The sequence below is a fragment of the Camarhynchus parvulus genome, chromosome 2 (genome assembly GCF_901933205.1).
Source record: "Camarhynchus parvulus chromosome 2, STF_HiC, whole genome shotgun sequence".
In the NCBI taxonomy this organism is placed as follows: domain Eukaryota; kingdom Metazoa; phylum Chordata; class Aves; order Passeriformes; family Thraupidae; genus Camarhynchus; species Camarhynchus parvulus.
Genome location: NC_044572.1, coordinates 25,797,206 through 25,821,241, shown reverse-complemented (window position 1 = coordinate 25,821,241; position 24,036 = coordinate 25,797,206). Strand labels below are relative to the sequence as shown.

Below are 24,036 nucleotides of genomic sequence, written 5' to 3'. Positions count from 1 at the left end.
ATAATGAAAATCTAAAGACTGAGAGTATCTTGTGGGATACTGTGGTTCAAAATGGCAGCAAATTTCAGACTTCAGTGAATCAGAAGAGTCTGACATATCAATGGAAAAGGAGAAAGCTGCATCTCTCAGAGCAATAAAGAAAGATCATACCTTTTTTATCCAGGCACGTGAGAAATAGCATGACATTATGTGAAACATCTACTGAGGTAAAAGGAAGATGTTCAGAAGCTGGCAAAGAACATAATCAAAGCAGCCAAGAAATCTGGATATAGAAAACGTGCCAGGGCTGCCAAAAATCTGCTTGCTTCATTTCTGTTGAGGACCGTGCTGAAAAAAACTTTGTCCTCTGATGGGGATCAGTCAGTTCCAGAATTCCCACCTTCACATTCACAAATCCTGAAGACAGAACAAAGTTATGGCTTTATTTTTAAAGAAAGCATTCTAGGCTAGACAAAATCAGACACAGAACACCTATAGCCAGTTGTATGAGAAGCAAATTCAGTATTCTGAGGCTGATCTTTAACTGGTGTGATGGATATTGAAGCATGATTGGGAGTCCAATTTGAAAACGTTGCATTTATGCACTACCACTTTCCAATCTCACTAGTCAGACTGAATCCAGTAGTTTTGGTACTGTATAACAGGGCTTTTTCAAGTGCTGTTCAGACTTGAAATTCAGACAGTTTCTGTTTGGCTTTGAAATCAGAACTGATTCATACGTTTGTATGCTACAAAAGTAGCCATCATTGTGTCAGCATGTCGTTGTTTGTACCATCCACTGCTTGTGTAGTCAGGCTGGAAATGGGCTGGAGCTGAGTGGGCTTATAGCTCTCTCTGGTGTCTGATGCTTGGCCTGGGAGCAAAGGCCAGGGAGCAGAGAATTGTTTAAAATTTATTGCTCTGAATCTCTAGGGGGGGCAGTTGATGGAGTGTCTGCATAGGTATCACTGCTAAATTTGTCAAGGCTATTAAAAGTTCAAAATGTGACACATCTTGAAAAATGCAGCCGATTTCCAGCAGCTCTGCCCATACAGATGTTTTTAATTAAAAGAAAAGAGAAATTAAAAAAAGTAAATTTGCTCAAAACTATTTTTGCTTTAAAAGTAAATTATAACTACATATTGACTCAAGAGGAAGTGAAATTCTGTAGAATATGCATTATGGTGGCTAAAAAAAAACCAGTGAAGCAGGAAGATTTTTGACTAATCTGAAGTGGTCGTGACTGGTAAGAACTCGTCAAATGGAGAAACTTAGTGGAATAAAAAAGCATTTTAAATGTATTTAAATGGCATTTAAAACTTTTTGGGTGCATTTTTAATGGATTTTGTGAACTATTAGTGTGATTCTGCCAGGCAAGTGATTAATCTGATTAATCAGGAGTTTGAGTTAGTGAGACAAAGTTATCTGAAGTTATTCTGGTATAGACATTACAGCATTTTTATTAAGAATTCTGTATCTAATATGCTTCTCAGAATTAAATTTTAAGAACTGTATCAAATAAAAACTTCTTAATCAAATAACTAAATGTTAATTAGACATTCACTATGCTTGTTGTATATGAAAAGCATTTTAACCAAATATTGAGGGTGGAATGTAGCAGACAATTACTGAACACAGTATGAGAACAGCAGTACTCTGGTGAGAAGATAAAGTCTCTAGAAAGTGCTTGAACAGAGATTTGAGCCATTACATGTACATGTCAAGTGCTTGACATTTGAAAGCAGATTGGAATTTCCTTTTAATCTGATAATTGAATCTATTATTTCCTCAGGGTTTGCAGGGCTCTGTGGGCCCTACAGGACCTCGGGGACCTCAGGTAAGGGAACTAAAAGCTACCAAATAAAAAGGAAAGATTATATTCTGTAAGGTTCTTCTGCTTACAACCTGTTAATTCTGTGAAAAACAACCATGTTTTTCTGCTGGCCCTGATTTTTAAATATTAACAATATTCAATGTATTGGGCACTTCACAGGGTATGATGCAGAAAACTCTTGTCCTTTAGAACTTAGAATTGTGCTATATTATAATGTACTCCATTCAAGGGAAATAAAACCCTAACATTTATATGTGTCTTCAAAGAGAGTTCATTCTTTGCTTTGACTTTTTCATAGGGTATCGGGGAGATCCAGGTCAGCAAGGCCCAAAAGGCATCCAAGGAAACAAGGTAAGTTTGTGTATGTGTCATTGAATATGTCATTTATATAGGGAGAGAGGACGCAGAAGTTCTATAGAACCTTTATAGTCTACCGTCCTTTTTCTCAGTAGTTTTTTTTACTAGTGGTGTTATTTGCACAGCAATAATGTCCCCACATGGGTGGTGCACCATCATGTGATGAAGGCTTGGTGTTGTTGGCACATGCACCTGCTTTCTTATCTGGGTCTCCGAGAACATTTTGTAAGAACATTTCTCCAAGGACATCCACGATAGGATGCAACCAAGGATCCTCCTAGAGCCCCAGCACTTATGTCAGAATTTCAATCACCTGAATATGTCTTGACTTTCACCATCACTTGGCGATTCTTTCTAGAATATTTTTGCCTACAATGCCTGTGTTTAAAGATTTTAAGTATTTCTAGATGACGGTTAAGACCTTCAGAGTGTTTATTTATAATAATTTTTAATTGCTCGTGTGCTGTATAAACTCAGGACAACTTTGAAATTGGTCAAGGTAGGAGATTTTATGACAATTAATGCCTTAGTGATATTTAAAATGGATAATTTAGAGTTAATGACTACACATTGTCAAGCAAAATCAGTTGGATAAAGTGTGTGATTAATTTAGGAAGTTTTCTGGTTTGCAAAATTTTGGGAAATTGCTTTATGTGAATATGGTTACCTTGCCCATGGGAGAATTATTAACATCAAAGTTTGGCACAGAAAGATCTTCCATTTATCATTTTGATACAAAGACTTTCTACGACAGGATCATTGATCGCCTGGCTAACAACCTAAGTTATACAAGACAAATTAATTAATACAAAGCTGCTTTGTAAAAGATGCACTATATAAACACTCATGTTTTGTTTCGTAGTCAACAATTTAATTAGAAAATTCACAGAAATAAATTTAGATATGGGAAACATTTATTATTAAACGTTTGGAATATTGTCATCTATCATAATTTTCCTTCTCCTGACAAATGCTTTTTCATACATCTCATTTCTTCATCTTCTCAAAAAATTGTTTGATTGGGAAAGCCACTGCAGAGTACTTCAGAAGTGGAAAAAGAAATAGGATGAAGTTTGAAAGAAACTATTCATCCATGTGGTGGAAAAATCATGTCTCTCTCTAACTTCAGCACAGCAAATGACTGTAATTTTTTTTATCTGTCATTTCACACTGATGGGTCCAAGACAGTAGAACCAGATATTTCTATTATATGCAAAACCATATTTGTTGAATCTAGTATGTTCTCCTGTCAGTCTCTTCACATATTTTCATGGCTGCAAAATACATACATCTTTCTCTAGAATCCGTCTACATGGATACAATATTTGTAGTCTGTTGTTAGGCTTTAGCTGCAGATTTTCAGTAAGAATGAGAAACTTCCCTCTCTTATCAGCCTTCAACTTCCCAGCCTGCTGTTTAAAGTCTGTAGTTAAGATTTTTCTATGCACAAACATCTATAATAATAAAAGTACTGCCAGACATGTTTAGCTAATACACGTAGATAATTATACTTAAAGAGTATGGAAGAATCATATGTATGTTTAGGGGTTTTCTCTTGTCCATACCTAATGCCAAAGCTAGCCTTTGGCATTTTGAAGCTTATTTGAGATGAGTGAAAAATGTTTTAATGATCAGTACAGATAATCAGTGGTTGTTTTCAGATTAATAAACAGCCATTCAGCTAGTAAAGGTCAAGGCCTTTTTTGGTTCAGACACATAGCAGTCTTTCCAATATTTTTTGTACTCACAGAAGGATTATTAAAGTGCTCTTTTAAAATTAGTTTTCATGACACATAATGCAATATCTCTGAAAAGTGGCAGGTATTTATAATAGCCTTGGATAAAATAAATTAATCTATTCTTTGTACAGTTCCTTGGCCTTTCCATTCTAATACTTTCTGCTTTTTGAATTGAACTGGTGACTTCCTCTTAGCGGCATTGGTACTGGTGTGACATAACACAGAACACTGCTGCTGAACTTTTATTCTCTGTTACTGGGCCATGATGAGGTTTGAAAGAATAGATTCAGTTCCTCAAAATACAAACTCCAGATCAAGCTCAGCCGACAGATAGTTTGGGTCTCAGTTGTGGTGTGCCCAGTCCACTCACATAGCTGGCTGGCTCAGTGCATCCCACACCTCTGTAATGTGGATTAAGGGTATCGATGAATCCTCTCACTTTGCAGTGCCAGGTGGCAGACACAAGTGGGGACAGTGTCATCTGGGTGCTGTCTGGGTGCTGTCTGGGTGCCACTGGCTCTGGAAGCCACCAGCAGGAGAGGCTTGGCGGCATTGCACCTTCAACTAATTCAATTCAATTTGCCTGAAGCAAGGTAGCATGGTGTCCAGAAATATTATCCAAGAAATTACTTAAAGGAACTTCTCATTCTTTGCTTCTGTTTTTCATATGCATTTTCTTATTCTCAAGCTGTTGGCTAATCTTTCAATGTGAAGTTTCACTGACTGCACAATACTTTCCTTCCAGTGATACTGCTTTATTTTGTTGACAGTAGTGAGTTGAAGCTCTCTAAGTTACACTGCCTGCACGGAACAGCTTTCCACTGACAGGAGCTCAGCCAACCTGTGACCGTGCAGACATGAAAGTTTAGGAGCTATCATGTGGAGCTGAATCGCATCCTTAACCTCTTAGTCTTTCTAATGCACTTCGTAATCAATCCTTACCTTTAATAATTTCTTTAATATACAAGCAAATTTAATCACTTTATTCCACCTTCTTTTCAAACGATGTGTGAATATGTTGAACAACATACATCCTGTCCAGAAGGCAGCTCAGTGTGGCATTAACCAGAACCAGGTTTTGCCATTATGCAAATTTTTAATTTTTTTTTTTCGCAATCCTGCAAAATTCTAACATTGCAAAACCACCTAAATAATCTTAGTACCATACAAAAACATTATCCATAAAGAGGCTGAGGCACTTAAAATGAGACATTTGAGCTCCATTTTTATTTTAAAAACCATAAAAACATGATGATTATGATGATGATGATGATGATGATTATTATTATTACTACTAATTTACCTGACTAAATACATTTCCATTTAACCAATACTAAACTGTTCACAGTTCACATGTTAACAGTAAACTTACAACACAGTATTTAATGACTTTAGGAGAAAAACATTAGAGGGTTACAGGGTACTTCATTCCGACAATTAGGAATGGGGAACTGGAAATTTTCACTGTGTATATCCTGTGTTCTGAACTAGAAAACTTGGTCCTGTTTCCGGAGCAAATCCCGAGCAAAGAACAAAGATTCTTCTGCTTGTTTCCTGGTTTACTGACTTTCTATTGCCCATTGACAAGTTTCATACAAAGATGTTAAATTTATCAAAGAAAACTATTTTTAAAGCCAAATTCTATGCTGTTTTGTGTGTTTCACTAACTTGAAATACCAAAAGAAATACTGTTCACACCTGTGCTTTTTATTTTCTTGGACATTTGCTTCACTTTAAGGCACTCTTCAACTTTGTCAGCCATCACATATTATCTATACTGTAACATAAAATAAAAACTTGGATCAAAGTGTACCTCATTCAGCTATAAAACTTAAAGAGAATTACAAAGAAAACCAATAGGAAAAAAATTCACACAGAGATAATTAATTTAATTTGCAGAACACCAATTTATAACCCTGGATCTAAGGTAAAGACATTCAACTCTTGTCATACTGCAGCTTATATGAGCAAGGAACTCAAATTTTGTGTTCCTTGTCTCACTAAGAATTCACGGGTGGCCCACAATACAATTTTGCTGGATGATTCAACAATTTCCAAAACACAGAAGACACTATCTCACTTAGTAAAATACTAAAAATAGAAGAAACGGAAAGTTGGCAAAGAGAAAAGCCATGCTACAGTTGGTTCTGCTCTGTTAATATAATATAGTCCATCATAAGCAGTAATGACCATAAAGATTATCCAGTGAGAATCCCATCTGTTGTCTGACTTTCCCACTAGTCTGATTTCTGTCATTTTCCTATTAGGTTCTACATATCTCTTAACTCAGTTGGTTAATACAATTAAAAAGCATCTGAACTGGTTACTTCATGCCTTTTGCTGGATTTACCAATATATTGTTGTGTTCTCATTAAAATACAGCTTCGCCCTTCAATAGCAGTACAACCTTGGAAAAATCCAACATTCTAAGACAGAAGGACATAATTCATCTTGATTTCCTCTCCAGGAAAGAAAAAGAATCATCATGATTTTAATGGAAAACAGAGTTCTAGTAATCAATGTAGCATTTTTGCAAAACTAAATTGGGGTCCCCTAGTATTCTCAGTGTTGAATAAAAAATTTATTTTAGACATGCATATATCTATTGATTTACTCAGACTAGTTGACATTTTTTTGTCTCTTTTAAATTTATTTTCAGATGCTTAACTAATATTTATTTCAAAAAACCCAAGCCAACAACAATGTATTCTATGCTATTGCACCAGTAAGGTTCCATAAGAGTAAATTCAACATAATTTTTGAAGATTTTTTTTTAAATTGAGGACAATCATAATGACTATTCATAAATTTCAGTGAATAAATTACAAACCAAATTATATGGTTATAGATTATAAAATTGAGGCATAAAGTCCATTTATGACCTGTGTTCCACTCATAAAGAAGTGATGAGCAGGGAGTACTTATGGTTATTGTTTCAGAATTGACCTTGTGTTTATCTAAAATCTTGAAGCAGCTACTAGATACAAAGTACATGTTTCTAGAGATCTCAATATATTAATGGAAAGGCTGAGAATGACATTCTTAAAATCCACTGCTCTGGTAAGGAACCTCTCTGGAAAATTTGATTTGTGTAGTAAGATTTTCAATTAAAGGCTAAAGTTTTATGATCAGACATATATTCAAACTTCTAAGGAAAAGGTTAAGTTTGAATGTGGACATTCAAAGCAGTTTTTCCCATAAAATTATCCTGGGACGACTCTGTAAAAAATCCATCGTTGCATATTTTCCTGAATACATTTCCCAGAACAAGCTACTAAGGGATCTGCTTCTTCTCTGATGACATATGAATTCTTTCCTCACTTATGTGGCAAGTTGCAACTTTCCCAGAAGACTGGAAGAAAGTCCAATTTTCCTATGAACAAGTTTAGTTCCTAGATGTCTCAACTAAGAAATACAAAATATCAATAATATCTGTTAAAATATCTAAATCTATTTGCATTGTTGTTGCTAATGTTTACTTTAAAGGTAAAATAATTAAATTTGAAGGATTTTTTTTTTTTACTGTTGCTTAATCATTATCACATTGTAGACTGAAATACAGTGTGTTTGTGTTCCTTACAGTATGTATGGGCTTTCTGAAAAGGAAAGAAATTATTTATACTCACACTAGCTGGAAATCATCCTAACATAATGAACACTTGGGGGTGGGGGGGGGGGGCGCAGATTGTGAGTTTTTTGGGTTAGACTGTTAGGTAAGTTCCAGGCTTAAAATGGTACCATTTCAATATGTAGAAACATTAAGCTCAGATCAAGTGTAATTTTCCTTCCCATTGCTCAAGATGATACTACATGTCACCTGAAGGAAAATCACAATAAGGGGAGAAGAAAGAATGTGAGCAAAGCATTAAACAAAGACAATTATTGCCAAAAAGCTTTTTGGAAGAGCAGACTTTTCTTTTTACATGTAGACATCATGTGATATTATTGCCAGAGCTTAATGGTTTTCATAAATTCCACATTACCTGTTGCACCAAGACCACAGAAGATAAAACCCAGATTTGTTAATAGCCATTTGAAGTTTGAAACATTCAGTCTTTAGAACAAGACTGCATAATTTAAGTTTCCAAATTTTGCATGTTGTCTGCTAGAAGATTGAGTTTCTTTCTCCATTAATATTCAGGCATCCTCTTCTATCCATAAAAAGGTGTTTCACAGAACAATATTTTCATACTACCCTACATTACTTTTATCTCCCTACCCCACCACCTAACAGTACCATACCTGCAGCAACAGCTCTTGCAAGGCACATGACACCAGTTATTGGAAGGAAAACGGTGTAATGTTTTTATCACAGTTAAAAAATAGAGCTTTTGGAAAAATATTAACTTCAGCAGGACTCCCATCTGCATTCAAGGCATGTCTCTAGTATGTGGGTGAACTTGCAAAGAAGTGAATTATTTGTGATAGGAAGCATCCCTCAGAGTTACTGTCCTTAGGAAATTCTGTCAGGGGCTGTCAACACAGACAGGAAATGCAATGTCCTTTTGGGTGACAGAAAAAAAAATTGGAGAGCACTTTCCAAGCACAATAAAGGGTGTTAGCTTATTGTTTCAGCTGAGATGTGAGCCTGTATTTATCAGACACCATTTTTCAGCATGCAACAAGTTCCTAAATCATTTCAGAGGTTTTGTTTTATCAGCTGAAGGCAATGTGCTGAGTGGCATTTGCCATGCCCAGGGCATAGTGGTGCTGTGTACAGCTGAAATTTTTTTTACCTGTTGGATATTTTTTAAAATATATTTTCAACCTCACATATTTTTTGGATTCATTCTGGATTCATATATCCTGGCACAACAGAAATTTCAGCCTGCCTTCCCCATTGAAGAAGCAAGGATTGTGAATTGGAGCAGCTAATGCTTAGCATACTGCCTTGCCTTGCCTGTGCCTGTTCTCTCTCTGGCACCTCTTGCAGTGGGTATATCCATCCCTGTCCATCCCAAACTGTCTTCAGGCCCTGAAGCTGCACGGGGCTGAACCTTTTAATGTGGCTTGTCAAGTGGAAAGGTACTGAAGCCACAGTTGGTGCTGAGGCAAGGAAGCCTATAGGCTAAAAGTCAAAACTTCACAGGCACCAGGCTGTAGGAAGCATAGAAGATGGGTTGTTTGAGGAATTTTTGTTGTTGCTTGATCAGTTTCTAATGAACACATCAGGAAAAGCACAGGTATGAGGAAAACTGGTAAATTTTCAATTGGCTTTATATCAGTAAAAATTGCATTATTTATGATAATCTGTATACAAATGAACTGAATTGTGACTCTGGTCCAAAGGTTTCATGAAAATATTATTAGGAAACCCAAACAATAAGTTCTATCTAGGAAGACAGTCAAACTTTTTAGCTATGTTCTGTATTTTTGCATATCAATGTTGTTAATACCCTATCAGTGTCCCATGTAGAGATATGCCATTCCACTGAATGATAGCAGTTTTGTTTGTGCCTTTTAAAACATAACTTCTCCTGGTGCTGTACTGATTTATTAGATTATGAACATGTGCCAGCAAATCTTGCATTTTGAATAAGTTTTAAATTTCCTAGATATTTCCAAATTATTATACTGTTCTGTAGTGGAATGAATTTCAGTCTGGACATCAAGTTCCATGTTATTCTAGATCTAAAGCTGCAGCAATAGCACAACAAGTGCATAGTTATCAGAAATTCAGCTTCAAGAATAAACTGTATATTTACCTCTGCTGTATCTTTCCATTTCTGCATCTTAGCTTCATTCTTTGGCTGATTAAAAAAGGATTGATTTTGTGAGGAAATGTAATTTTTTACACTTCTATTGACTTCTTAAGTGCAAAATTGTTATTGAAAGGTTGCAGAACTCAGCATATACCATTTATAAGTAAATAAAAGTTTCAATCCCAAAAGTTAACACCTTCCTACAAAACAAACACATTTTGGTAAAAACAAAAAGTAACTATGCGGCTGTGTTGGCTTTGTTAGGAACACAGTATACTGAAGAGAAAATGAGAGGAAGGAGCTGCAGTCAAAGATAGCAGTAGGAGCAACAGTCATGCTGTGTGTGCATTTGTTGTAGAGGCAAGAACCTTGAGTGCAATGTTGGAAGCTTAAGCACTTCTTCATTTCCAAATACCTGTGTTTCTATCAAGAAAAGTCTGTGGAAGTACTAAAATACTGGATGAAGTCAGGACCAAAAAAAGGACCAAGAAAAATTATTTTTTAAATATTTCGTGATGCATATGGAAGAGTGGTTTATAAAATTGTTATATCTTGTATGACCAGGATATTGGCCCTGCTTCTAATCTAAACATATTTCTTCAAGACAGGTTTAGATTGTTTTGTTTTGTTTATTTGGTTTTTTTACTTGAAAAATGTATTTCCCTAGCCCTAAATGAGGCTTTGGAAAGACACTCTGTCAGAATTTGCTTAAACTTCTATTCATACGAATAGTTTCTTTCCATTTTTTCTCTTTAGGGAGAACAAGGCCCTCCAGGTCCTTATGGTCCTGCAGGACCCTCTGGCATTGGAGCGCCAGGACCCAAGGTAACTCAGAAATATGTTTGTTAAAGTGATAGCTATGGGTAGTCATTTTTTTAAATGAAATTTCTCATCTACAGTTTTATCAAAGTTGAGCTTTTATCACCTAAATGTAAAACGGAGTGACATGGTTTTTTATTCACATAGGATAGAGATAATGGACCTGCTTTTCCAGCAACTCTTGACTTCTATGATGATCCTACTGATAGAAGTAATAAACAATGCCATTTAAATGAGGCGTAATTAAAAAAAATGAGTGCAAGATAATTTTCAAGCACTAGCAGATGCTTGCACTAATGAGTAAACCACACTTCAAGGTATAGAAATGGATTTCAGTCACTGTGATATATGGCCAAGTGAGAGATTTGCCTTGTCATTCACTAGGGAACAGATATTCTTACAAGATTCTCTCATGCAGCATTTCATTCCTCCATCTTATTTTACTGCAAAAGACTAGAAGGTGGAATCCAGCCTTGGAAAAGTCATGTCTGCCTATGCTGGCCAACCAGATCTTCTAGTGGAAAACTACAAAAGCATCTGCATAGGAAACATGGCTCCTTAGTTTACAAGAATTTTGTCAGAGACCTGCATCTCAGAGTTAGACAAGAAATGTAAATTGGGCAGAACTAGACTTCACTCTATTTCTTGGAGAAGAAATATCACCCCCTGTCTCTTTACTGCTTTGTAGAAAGATAAAAATCCTCTGTGCCCTTATCCTTGAAGCACCCAGTCCTCAGTAAACTGGAGAAATTGTGAAGATTATGATGCCTTGTAAGTAGAAGAGGCAGAAACTGTACAGCTCCTGGAGTTCCCATGCAATCCCATATTCCACTGAAGCAGGCTTCAATTCAATTCAATTCAAGCCTAGATAGAGGCTACAGTGAGCATCCCTCGCACCTGAGCATTCCTGCTTTGGTGCTGCAGCCAAATTTAGTCTGAGTTAACTGATCCTTGTCATCTCTTAGGCTTTGCAATTTTGAGCAGTTACCCCTATGGCTTGAGTGCTGGAATGCAATCCAGTGTTTCAAGTATTAATAGAAAGGTACTTTCAAATGTTTCTAAAATATCATATATGGGTTTTTTTTCCTTTTGGAGAAGTTGCACATTAGATTTCAAGCCTTTGTGGTGATGCCATTAAATCACCTATATATAAATGTTATGCTCTTCAAAAGTACCAAGTTGAATTAGGACTGAACTTTCTAATTTTCTTTTTCACAAGGGTGCAGAACGTCGAGAAGGTAGAATTGGATTGCGAGGACCTCCTGGAACTGGTGAGCCAGGATTACCTGTAAGTCAGTGATATAAAATATGTACTCCTGCTTGTTTAAGTTGACAATAATCTTTAAAAATTGTCTACATTAAAATTTTAAGAAGATGAACGTAAAAGAGATGAAACATCCCTCAACTCTTATGTGTAATTTGGATCCCATCAAGAACAAGGACCCAAATTACATGCTTTTAATTATGTCTTTATTTTCTGAATTACAGAACTTTGGCAAGCTCTTGATTTAATGCTCAGTGGCTGCTTTTTCTTCCTGAAATGTATAAAATGTATGGTTTTCTTGTTCATATGAAGCCACAAATATAGATGGGTGTTAGATTAATTGTAGTATTTTTGAAAGTTACTTTCATTTGTGAAAAACTATTTTTCTCACAAAAATATGTGGAAACTTTTTGTTTAATCAAGATCATCCTTAAAAAATACTTACTAGCTTTAAAATAGTTAGCTGACTTTTGCAAGAGGACAGAAAGTGTTAGAAAAATACTTATTTCTGTATTTGTTTAAATCAAAATTAACATTCTCTAGTGTGACCTATATAACCTGTCATTATGTACAATAAATATGTTCAAATTGATGATTTTCATTGTGAAAATAATGAAATTATGTGAAATTATAGGGAATACATTTCACTGTAATACTAATCCTTTTATAAATAAATCTGCAGATTCATTTGAGTTGTAAGAGTACAGTCTTTGGACATTAATTATGTAACTCATATGAATTCAGCATTGCCTTATTCCATTCCAAATGACCCAATTAATGGTTGCTACAGTTCATTTTAATTGCTAGGGCTCAGTCAGATATTGTGGAAGTATTTTTACTTACCAGTCTCATAAGTGTTGCAAAATCCTCTACTAGCAAATTACATAAATTTTCTATAGAAAATTGAACTGCTGGTATAGTTTGAATATATATTTGCTTTTCTTTCAGGGACCATCTGGCCCTCCTGGTTCACCAGGTGAAAAAGGTTCAACAAGACAGGGCATTCAAGGAGATAAGGTATTTTATGGAAATTACTTTCTTTAACATTGTGGACCAAATTTGAAGTAGTGTCTAAGTTATTTAAGGCCACTGATCGTTTCATTGGTATAAAACTCTGGATGATGGATCTTGGATTTCTGAATCACTGTACTCCCAGAATATCCCACTGATTTCAGAAATTCTATCCAGGTAATTACAAAAAAAATTGTACAGTCCCCTCTACCAGTAGTAAGTTAATGATTCTCTTATTTATGTGTTTAATAAGAGAATTTCTTTTGATAGCATTAGTGAGACAAACTGTCTTCCAGAAAACTACTGAGCTATTTATGTTCTGTATTGGAAGAAGATATTCAGCAACTGCTTTCATTTTGCCTTACCATTTTGGGAGACTGAAAGATGAGTTGTATGAGTCTCTGTGGACAGTTATCTCATTTAGGGCATTTGCTAGGTTAATACATGTCAACTTCTTAAAAAATATGTACAAACAATACAAAAATTATGAATAAATCGTAACTGAGCTTCCCATCAAAATATCTCCCTCTGTCTTAGTGGCTTCAAGATTCTCTAGAGCCTTGAATTACTAAGCTGAGATTTTTCTTCCTTTTATGGAAAAGGCATCAGTCATGTCCTTGCACTCAGTTCTGAACTGATCTCTTTGACTAGTGAGCATATTGTCATGTTTTCAAAATGTAACTTTCTTCCTCCTAGTATTTAATTTTCTCCTTTTGAAGTCATATGTTCAAAACCACGAGTGCAGATGAAGTATGTTATGAATTGTAGCCAATTTCTTTTCTCTAATTTTGTAATTCCATTGATTATTTTTCTAGTTTGTTTGTAAAGGAATACATTTTTTCCTCATTATCCACATTGTGATGACCAGTTTGTCTAAGACAGTGTTCTTTATAAGTTTCTAAATACAAATTTCAAAACTCTCATTGATTTCTAGGGTGAAAAAGGCTCTGACAGTGCCCGTGGTCCTCCTGGACCAAAAGATGACCAAGTCAAAGGTGACAAGGTGAGGCATAGAGTATATTTATAATTGTATCTATAATCAATTATATTTATAGTTAAATTAAGATTAATTTTTTCAATATCACAACTATACGAAGGTATATTTTACCTGAATTTGAGCAGCTATGTGACACTGTGCCATGCAGCTCCATCAATGCAAGTAGCTGAGACTATTAACGTTAACTTAGAGCATTAATGACTGTATTCTATGCAGCTGGGAGTATGAGGGAAGAAATGTGCTATTTTTTTCTCCTAAAATAATTTCAGAAATATCCTAGTTAAAATCTTTTAATTTTTAAATAAATATTTTAAAATGCAAAAATCCCTGAGTCTTCTAATCTAATGGGCCTGGAACAGGCAAAGAAACACTGATATTTTTAGGTTTTTGATATACTCTGCAGCTCCTGTGTTTACATTTGTGAGTTTTTCTTCTGAGTGTTGTGCAAGAAGCTGTCTATATTTCTGTACAAGAAAATTTTTAAAATCGATTTCAGTATGTAAAGATGAGCTATGGATCCTTCTAATAAAATTACAGGTGTGATCATCTAATGTTATAAAACAAGATAGAGTTTGTAGGGAAGAAGGGGCATTGTTTTTGTTAGATCAGTTTTCATAGGCAGAGATTCAGAGTTCTCTTTAATTCAGATAGAAGCAGCAGACTTCATGATAATACAGCTTGAGGCCTGCTACTCTGTGTTTAGTTTAAATATACTAATCAGATACCATGGACTATTGGAATTTATTTCTTGGGAATACCTTTTCTGTAGGGTGACCAAGGCCAGGTGGGACCACAGGGCCCACCAGGACCACCAGGACCAAGCCATCAAGGAAGGCAGGTAAGTCTACATTTTGGACATGTAATGAGGATTTGCATAAAGTTTTCATTTCATATTTTATCAGAGCTCTAATTTTAATGTAAAGACATTAAAAATCTCATAGTGATTTTTCATTTTCAAATGTATCAAATTAGTTTTTAAGCAAAGCTTGTAAATACAACTGATTTTGACTGATTTGAATGGTCTTAGAATCAAGCAAATGTAAACTTGGTCTAATCTGCATAATAATTTGCATAGGAGGTAAATCAGATGGCATTGCTCTGGCAGTGATATATTATACATAAGAATTTTACAAGGCTAAGTACCTACCAATTCTGAATGTCAAGGCCTTTGAGACTTGAACACACCCTTCAGCAGTTGGATAAACTGAAACATTCCAAAAGATCTGGGTTCTGTTAATTTTGGAAGGAAGATTTCATATAAAGGTAAGATAAAATTGTTATTAACTGAAAGATGGACATGCGGTGATTTTCAGATGTGGAAGAGTATGATGCACTAAAACTCACTTATTTTGCTTTATAGGGTGCACAGGGTCCACCAGGAAACCCTGGGGCAAAAGGCTCTCGAGGTTCTGGTTGGCCAGGACCAAAGGTGATGGTTCAGACATTGTTTTTTAAAAGCAGCGCTGTCACAAAACGCTAAGTATCTTTTCCAGGCTTTTCAAAAATGTGTTTGATGAGAAGAAAATGTAACTTTATAGGAGATAATAATTCCTTTTGAATCTTAGAAAGCCATCCATGTTATCAAGATCTTCCCCAAATGGAATATATGGTTTCTACCTGCTTAGAATTAGCCCTTAGCCTTTGGGAATATGAACTTCTGTTTCTAAAGGAATACATATTTTTAAGAAGAGGGTATTTCAGGCATCTTTGTGTCCAATGAGTTTGGTGCCACATATATGCTGTGTTCAAGTAAATCACTTTACCAAACAGTTTAGCTTTAGTTCAGTGATGGTTTTGAAACTTCAGGCTACATCTTCAGCCTGGCTTTCAACCTTCCATGGTCATCATGAGAAAGAACGAAAACCAAAGACAGAAAGACTAGGACAGAAAAAAGAAATAAAGTGTACTTAGCTGACCCTGCACTGCAGAAGGAGGGAAAGCTGGAAGAGAACACAGAAGTGAGTAAAACAATTATTGCTGTCAAAGTCCAGGCCTCTAGTGGTAAAGTGTCAGGTGAACACTGTCAGATGAGGAAAGAGGAGTTGCTGAAATATGACAAGACCAAATGGAACAAACTGACGAACTGTAAATCAGAAGTGTTGTTAGTAATCACCTTGATTTTTGAAGGAAAGATGTTAGTCAGTGTAGAAAAAGCATGAGAAAACCAGTAATTTTATTCTGGGTGTAATTTTGGCGTGTAAGCAGCAGTTAAAGCAGCAATATTTAATATTAATGTAGAGAAAAATAGGTGTCTGGGAAACATGTTATGTGGTAGGCCAGTTCACTTCAGGTGATAAAGCAAAATTAAAAAATTGAATTCTTATCTCTTTAACTGTTTTAGAACTACAGGAGGAAATAATTAGGAGGCTAAAACTTTCTCTTAAGCAGGACCTCTGATTTTTCTTTATTTGGACTCATTTTTCATTCAGGGACCAAAGAGGTTTTGAGGCAGTCCTGTAAAGTAAAAAAAATGCATTGAAGCATAAGGAATAAAGTTGGAATGATTCACTTCGACTTTCTGCCCACTGCAGGGTTAAATAAAATAGATGCAGTCCTACAAGTTACAGGGGATTTTAAAGAACATGCTTTTCCAGTTGAAATCTTGACCACTTAGGATCATAGAATTGTAGAATGTCATCATATCCTCCTCTCTGTGTAAGCAGCTAATTAAATTGTGCAAAAGTCAAAGAAGCCAAACTGTGTTTCTCTGTTAAACTAAAGACTTTTTGTTGCTAGGGTGAACCAGGTACAGCTGGACAAAAAGGAGAACCAGGTCTTCCAGGAATTAGCTCATCAGGACTTAAAGTGAGCCTGCTTTTATTTTTAATTGTTCTTTATATGGTCTTTTAATTCTTCCACTAATAGCTGATAAACCAAGTAGAAGATTTTTTGGTATAAATGAACTGTGGTTAAAATAAGAAGGAATTTCAGTGAGGGTCGTAAAAGCATTGCCACTACCATAACTGGAACAAAGTTTTCCCCTAATCTTTTCTAAACTAGTGGGGTCTTTCCAGGGCCTGTTAGAAAGATTGCTAACTCTGTCCCCCTGTTTTTTCTGATGGGAAAATAAACCCAGTCTGTGTGACAACAGGGTTGTCAGTGTTACCGTCTGTGTGTTGGAAGAGATGTAAAAAACTTAAAGCTTAGGCTTCAGATGCCATTTTGAAGACTGCTAACCATATCTTTTGTGACTTAAGTAGGGCTTCCAAAATCAGGTAAGGTGGCACAGACATCTTATTTTTAATGATTTTTTCTTGGATCATGAAAGCAATGCTTGGCAGGACTGCTTCTTATAAATTCTTTCAACTTTTTCTGGTAAATGTTAAAAGTAATGCCTTGGTCAGTTTGTGCAAATGATGAGGGGTTAGTGTCCAGTCAATTATTGGACATTTTTGGTTGATCATCCTTTAAGTCCCAGATGTTTGACTTAGCAAGTAAATTATATTCATATAACATTGTTATTGTGCACAGACTAACAAACAGCACTCAGTCATGGTTTTATTCACTGAATAAATACAAATTTATTTAATACAAGTCCAAGATTTATGAAATAGGTGGGGAACTTGGAGAGAAATTTCAAATACTTACTTTATGGGTATTAAAAATTAGTGTCTCTATATAGTATTTAACTTACTGGAAATAACAACCTTTATTTGAGGAAAAATATTATTTATCTTTAATTAATATTTTCACAAACTGTCAAATCCATTTTACAAAAAAATGATTTTTTTAAATAGGCAGATGTAACAATTTTTCCTTCTTTAAGGGAGCTACAGGTCTTCCAGGAACCCCAGGAGAGAAGGGGGTGAAGGGAGAGAAAGGGTTGCCAGGGAAAAAGGTAAGGAAATATATTTTACCACATGTAAAAGGTGTACAAAAAGAGTGATGAAGGAAGAGCAGTGCAGTGGAGTTCACCCTTGAGGAAAGCGTATGCCAATACTTTTGCCAGGGATAGGGAACTGGGTGAGATGTGTCCAACAGACTCTACTAACAGTGGTTACCACCTGAATGAGCAAATGAGCTGCATTTGAGCCAGCAGCCCTGGCTTTTGTGAGCAGTTGACTACTGTCACATGTCACAATCTCCTTGGAAAGAAGGTAGCTCACGTCTGTAGCCTGTTCCTGGTGGCCTCTTCGGGCCTTTCCTGACTCTGAGGAGTAATGCTGCATCAGTGGGACTTAGGGCATCTCACAGGGTGCTGAGCTGTGGCAGCAACTTACCATCTGTGGTGCAGGACCCTGCACAAACAGCTGAACCCAGGGCTGTTTGTTCTCAAGGGAAACTCTGAGGATCTAGGAGAAACTCCACCACATTTGGGAAAAGAAGCATAAATTTCAAAATGGCAGACAGTAATTTAGAGGGGTGCAAAGCAGAGTGCCGAAAATGGTAAATTTAGAGCAAATTAAGTGAAAGCTTTTAATTGTACTCTTTCCACAATGAATGAACCGCTGAGTAAGCAAAAGTCAGTGCTTTGCATTTTTAACTGCTGCTGAGAATCCAGCTGCCTCCAGACAGCTACTGTGCAGCTCTTACAAGAGGGTAGCAGCTGGCTGACATGTAGAATTGATAAACTAAACATAATTTGGAGTAAGCAAATCAGCATTTTTGACTGTGGGCTTTAAATCAGAAAATATTTGAATAATAATAGTAAATTAGAAAATATTTGAATAGTAATAAATATTACTATTAAGAATGCAACGTCACGTTTTTGTCACCCAAAAGTGCAGTCAGACAAGCTCCAGCCTGAAGTGGTAAGCCTTCCTCTGTGAGAAAATATGTGGCATTTCTGTTGCTACTTAATTATATTTTAAAAATTTTTATCATCCCCTGCTCAAAAAGTAAGATTCCAGTGTATCAGAAGTGCATCAGCATTAAGAGTAAATGTTGGGTTAAAGTTACAGATGATCATGCTGGGTTTTTGGTGTTTTCTCTTGCATATTGTCTTTACTCTGATGATTAATTCTGTTGTCACCTTTCCTGTTGCAAGCCATTGGAGGTTAAAATAGTAGAACTGAGCAGCTACCCTGGGTATTCAGGGCAGTGCACAGAACAGCTGGATGCCTGCAGTAAGTAGCATGGTGATATTACAGCAGTTATTTGCAGGTGTGACAGTGTCTCACCACAGTGGGATCCAGACTGATGCTTATCAACAACAGGCTCTGTAATATCACTTTCATCAACAGTTCAAATCAGAAATGGATTTTAACCTCATTTTTATCTACCTTTCACTCTCTAAATTACCTATAGGTATCCCTATATACTAATCTGGCTTGTATTATGCATAAATATTTTGTAGGTTATGTTCCTTAAGAGAATGTTTTGTGTGGGCTATTTTTGAGTTATATAATGTAATGTTCCTGGCAAATATTTTCGGCCTGGATTGGCCACTGGCTATAGATTGGTCTAAAATTACTTCCCAGAATTGGTCCATCAAGACATTTTCTGTTAAGTTTGCAAGCATTTCTCTTCCTCTTCTAAGTATATGCATGGAATCCTTGCTACAAAAGATTGAGGTAGTTGCAAATGGCACTATTACAAATGTCTGTGAAAATAAGGACTATGAATGTAGGAGGTTGCAAGACTTTAAGAGACAGAATACTTTAGTCTTTGTAGGAAAAGAATTAACCAGATATTTACTGACATTTTTGGGGAAAGTATTTATGCAAGCATTGTTTCTCATAACTTTATCAGTAAAATTAACTACGTGAAAAGTAATTAATAATTTAATCTCTGTTAGGGGGAAAAGGGAGAAGAAGGTCCAAGAGGCCCAGAAGGACCCCCTGGCAAAGGACTTTTAGGTCAAAAGGTATGACTTGTTGTGCATGCTGAGGAAATACTACAGACTTTTGTAAGAGTTTGGATTCTGACCTACTTTTTCATTCATTATATCGTAAGTATCAATTCTATTTTAGCTGATGATTTAAAAGGATTGAAGAGAGAGAGCAATGTGTAGTGTAGCCTGAACAAGTGCAGCAAAATCAGACCCTAAACACAGAGACTAAAGTTAATAGGGAGTAGAAATTTCCTAAAAATTCAGTACAAAATTTTCATTAAAGTTCAGAAGTGACAGATTAGCTTAGTGTGTTGATAGAGAGAGAGAAACTTAGAGAAATTAGGAGAATAGTTAGATATCTTAATATGAAATTAAAAGTCTGGAAAGATGTATTAGTAGAGAGACAACTTTTATCTCCCATTTCATATAATTTGGGACATTTGGGTCACATTCTAGAAGTGAGCAGGATCTCCTTTGTAGTGGAACATCTAAACGTCTCTATGGGTTAATAATTTTTGTTGTGGTTTGGGCTATTTCTGTAGATGCAGCTGTGAATGAATCTTTGCTGTGACTGAAAAAAAGTTTGTTTTCTTCAGGGTGACCCTGGAGAAAAAGGATCCGAAGGAATGATTGGTCCAATAGGACCAACAGGCCCAGCTGGACCAAAAGTAAGCTTGTTCTTCCGTGGTAATGCTTCTCTTTGTATTTTATTTAAAAAGCTATGAAGCTTATGCAGTGTAAAAATTTCTCAAGCATCTGATGCTTATAGACTTAACAGAACAAAGGGAAAGCAGAAATATTTCCATCATCTATCCTAAATGACACAGTGGTATCAAGGAGAAAAAGAATAGTTAAAGATATAATAGTTAAAGATATAATATATATAAATATATGTAAATAGTTAAGCATGAGCATTAATAAGCTAAACTAAAGTTGTCCAAGTGATTCTAATCATGAGTATTTCCAAAATTTTTACTTTGAATCATTGACTTTCTGTTATAATATTTTGTAAGTGTTGCTCTGAATGAATTATAAGGAAATTGAAATAATATGTGTTCTTGTTATTCTGTTGGATTGTGAGCCAGACAAAAAAATTAAAACTAAAAAAATTCAAATATACAGTTCAACCAATAGTTATTTAAAACATTAAATTTAGACCAGCTTTCATGAGGACAATATGTTGATTTAAGTATTTTTTACATTATTGCTTATTTTGCAGGTAGATCTATATTGTAGCTACTTTTAGTTCAGAAAGTCAAACTCTCTGTTTAAGTCTACATTATACCATTTTGTAACAGGGTGATCGTGGAGAAACAGGACCCCCTGGTGTACCTGGATCATCTGTTTGGGGACCTCCTGGACCAAAGGTGACTATCTGATACGTATTTTCTAGAGACCAGAGATTGGAAATTTCTAGAGTACATTTTTGTCAAACTTAAAAGAATCTGGTTTAAGGAACTTAAAATTACTTGTTGTAGGAACAAGAATACTGAATTTCAGAACTAAGGACTAAAAAGTATTAAAAATTAACAGTCAGTGTTAGAGGGCCAGGACCTTTAATAGCGTGCTGAACTTGGTACATAATGACTTGCTCCTGAAGCCATTTGTTTAAAAAACCCAAAAACTTATTAGATTTCTGTTTTGGTTGGGTCCCTCCTGTGAAATTAATTAGTTTGAAGTTGGAATTTTTTTCCAAATTTGCGATGCTTTTTGCTTCTTAAAATTTAGCATTAAAATCCTGCCAGAATATGTTTATGTATAGTTCTAGGGTGTTATATGCTCTTTTTTTTTTGAGATGAGTGTTTGTATGTCACTTCCAAATGAACAGCTGACCTATATGTCCTACTTGAAATGTCATGTACAAGATAGCTAGGGCTTCATCCATCTCATTTTCTCTATGGGAAAAATGTACTTGAAATATCAGGGACTTGTCCTGCTGAGTAAAATAGGTGGATTCAGCAAAAAAACCCTAACTTTGAAGGTTTTAAAAATATTTGAAAATTCAGTGATATTTAAATAATAAAGCACTTTTGTTACTTAAATTATTCCTGTTATAAAATTCAGTGATATTTAAATAATAAAGTACTCTTGTTACTTAAATAATTATTTTTATAATATGTCAGGTGGCTTCAACTTGAGTTGATATTTTTCACTTTTGGTGTTAGTTGTTAGAGTCAGGGAATCACTAATGCATATCGTATTGTTCTGAAGCAATATCATCCCCATTTTTCTTCTTCCTTAAAAATATATGTGCCCCACCCCACAAGTACAGGAGGGTATGGCATATACAATATATCTGACATATACAGTCTGGCAATAGGACATCACAGAGAGATATTATGTGTTTTGAACTTGCTTGTGCATGGAGGAGAAAAAAAGACAAAAATGCAAAATGCTCAGGGTATACCTAGGGTAAAAATATAACCACGTAGAAGAAAAAAAGAAGATTGTGAGGTGCCCATATCTCCTATATTGGTTTCAAGCCATAATAATGTGACAAACTTTATGTGAGGAGAATACAGGTGACATGCTAAAAGGCACAACTTGTATGAGGACAAGTTTCATTAAATCAGTCTCCTTTCTTTGTATTTTCCCAGTTACTGTGGCATTTTTAAATAGACAAGTAAGGGAGCCAAGGTTGTTCATTAATAAATTCATGCTGAAAAATAATTTTGTAGAGTTCCTTGTCTTTTTCCCTATGATTTTATTCTGTTCAGTACAGTTCATACAACTTTCATAGCAGATGGGTCATTATCCAAAATCCAATGAAGTCTGTAGGAGTCTTTTGGAATTCTTTACTAAATTTTAAAGCAGGGCTTATATGGGCAGTAGCTGGTGGAAAAAGCTGGTATTTAGGTAATTATAAAATGCAAGTTGATTTTTTGAAAATATAAAAAACTTTGTCTCTTCAGTTCCATCATAACTACTTTGATTTAAACAAATATCTACTATATTTTGGACAGTTGATCAATAATGTAACAGGTACACAGGTCTGTTTTATCTTTCAGGTGTGGAAAGTACAATGATAACTATTGATTTTGTTCCTAAAACATCCTGGTGTCTGCAATTGAGAAGATAGACACAGTAAATTTCTAATGCAGAGAATGTTTCTCAAAGCTTGGAGTAATTTCTGGGGGTCTGAGGTCTTTTTGGGACATCTCTAAGTATCTGAGATGGTGATTAGTGATTGCTAGAGGTCTTACCTCCTGGGCAGCCATGGTTGTGTCCATTGGGAGTTTGTTTCTTTTAAGCTACATCCACATTTGTGGAGTTATATTTCCCTAAACAATCATTATGCTGTTATTAATGTGGGGACAGTGACATTACAAAGCTGTTTTTTCTAATATTTCTTAGTCATGGTTACAGCTGCTCAGTGGTTTAGAGCATTAGAGCATTTAATTGCATTCTCTAGTGAATGTTTCCTAAAATACTGCATGTTCTTCTAATTGAGAAATTGCAAGTGTTTCATTGCAAATTTAGCTTTTCTTACTAAGTTCCTTAATGAAGAGTGAAACATCTATTTCCAAAGTTTAAACACCGGACGGAGCCAAATTCTGCTCCGTGAAGGGTTAACATAAGGAATGTGAGTTCTAAGCCTGACTGCTTTCCCGGAAAGCCACTGACAGACTACCAAAGAGTTGAGCTGTATAATATTTGTGGAAAACTCGAATTTCTTCCTGAGACTTCAGACTATGGAACTTGCAACTTTGAAGCTATGCCATCGCATCTATAGGTTTTCTAAACATTCTCTGTCTCAGCGCTTGTCTTTGAATTTCCTTGCTGTTCTCTTTGTGCTCTGACAGAAACAAGGTTATGCAGCCTACTTTTGGGCAAAAGCAGGCAGGAGCCACAGGTGCATCTGGCCTCTCAAAGTGAATTATGACATTCAACCTTCATCTGAAAACTAAAGCCATCAAGTTATTTGTCAAGGTAGAACAAACTCTTTTACACAGCTGGGGAGAAGCAGTAGTGTGAAAGAGGTCAGAATTAAGGTAGTGAAACCTTCCTCTAGAAATACTGGTTTCATGTTACCTAGCTCAAAAATTGTCTCTGTAAGAAAGAACTGAATACTTGTTCTTCTCTGTAAAACTTTTGAAGTTAAAACTGAATATAGTTAATATAATTCTGAATTTGTTTCTTTTTGCATAGGGGGATCCAGGATACCAGGGACCACCAGGAGATGATGGACGTCCTGGAAATTCAATAATGGGACCAACGGTAGGAGTTTTTAGATGAAAGATAGAAAGTAAATAAGTGTGAGACATAACAAAAATCCCGTGAAAATATAGACACCACTTGAACCTTTTAAGTAAAGGAATTCACTAATTCTTCAACTTTTTCATCATTCCAGGTTATGTCTACTTTTAAAATAAACTTCTTATCTTTACAAAGAAGAAACACAAAATTGTATAGATAGCTAGTCCAGTGTACCTCACCCTACAACTTCCCATAGGAAGTCTTCATCAGGAGCACAGTTCTTCAAATTCACCTCTTTCCCTCTAACACACTTTATATCATATTATACTTCTGTCACTTGCCATCTGGGCTGCAACTTTCTTTA

The 24,036-nt window shown here is 35.6% G+C and overlaps 1 protein-coding gene across 1 annotated transcript in view; it reads left to right on the top strand.

The window, feature by feature from the left end:
• The window catches only part of COL28A1 (collagen type XXVIII alpha 1 chain), a 56,913-nt gene that overhangs the window by 7,037 nt on the left and 25,840 nt on the right, over window positions 1–24,036 (top strand). The window contains 15 exon segments of the mRNA XM_030943571.1: window positions 1,772–1,816; window position 1,973; window positions 2,112–2,164; window positions 10,368–10,436; window positions 11,650–11,718; window positions 12,643–12,711; window positions 13,640–13,708; window positions 14,472–14,540; window positions 15,063–15,131; window positions 16,439–16,507; window positions 17,469–17,540; window positions 19,440–19,508; window positions 20,072–20,143; window positions 20,774–20,842; window positions 23,625–23,693. Coding sequence (XP_030799431.1) covers window positions 1,772–1,816; window position 1,973; window positions 2,112–2,164; window positions 10,368–10,436; window positions 11,650–11,718; window positions 12,643–12,711; window positions 13,640–13,708; window positions 14,472–14,540; window positions 15,063–15,131; window positions 16,439–16,507; window positions 17,469–17,540; window positions 19,440–19,508; window positions 20,072–20,143; window positions 20,774–20,842; window positions 23,625–23,693 — 933 coding nt within the window.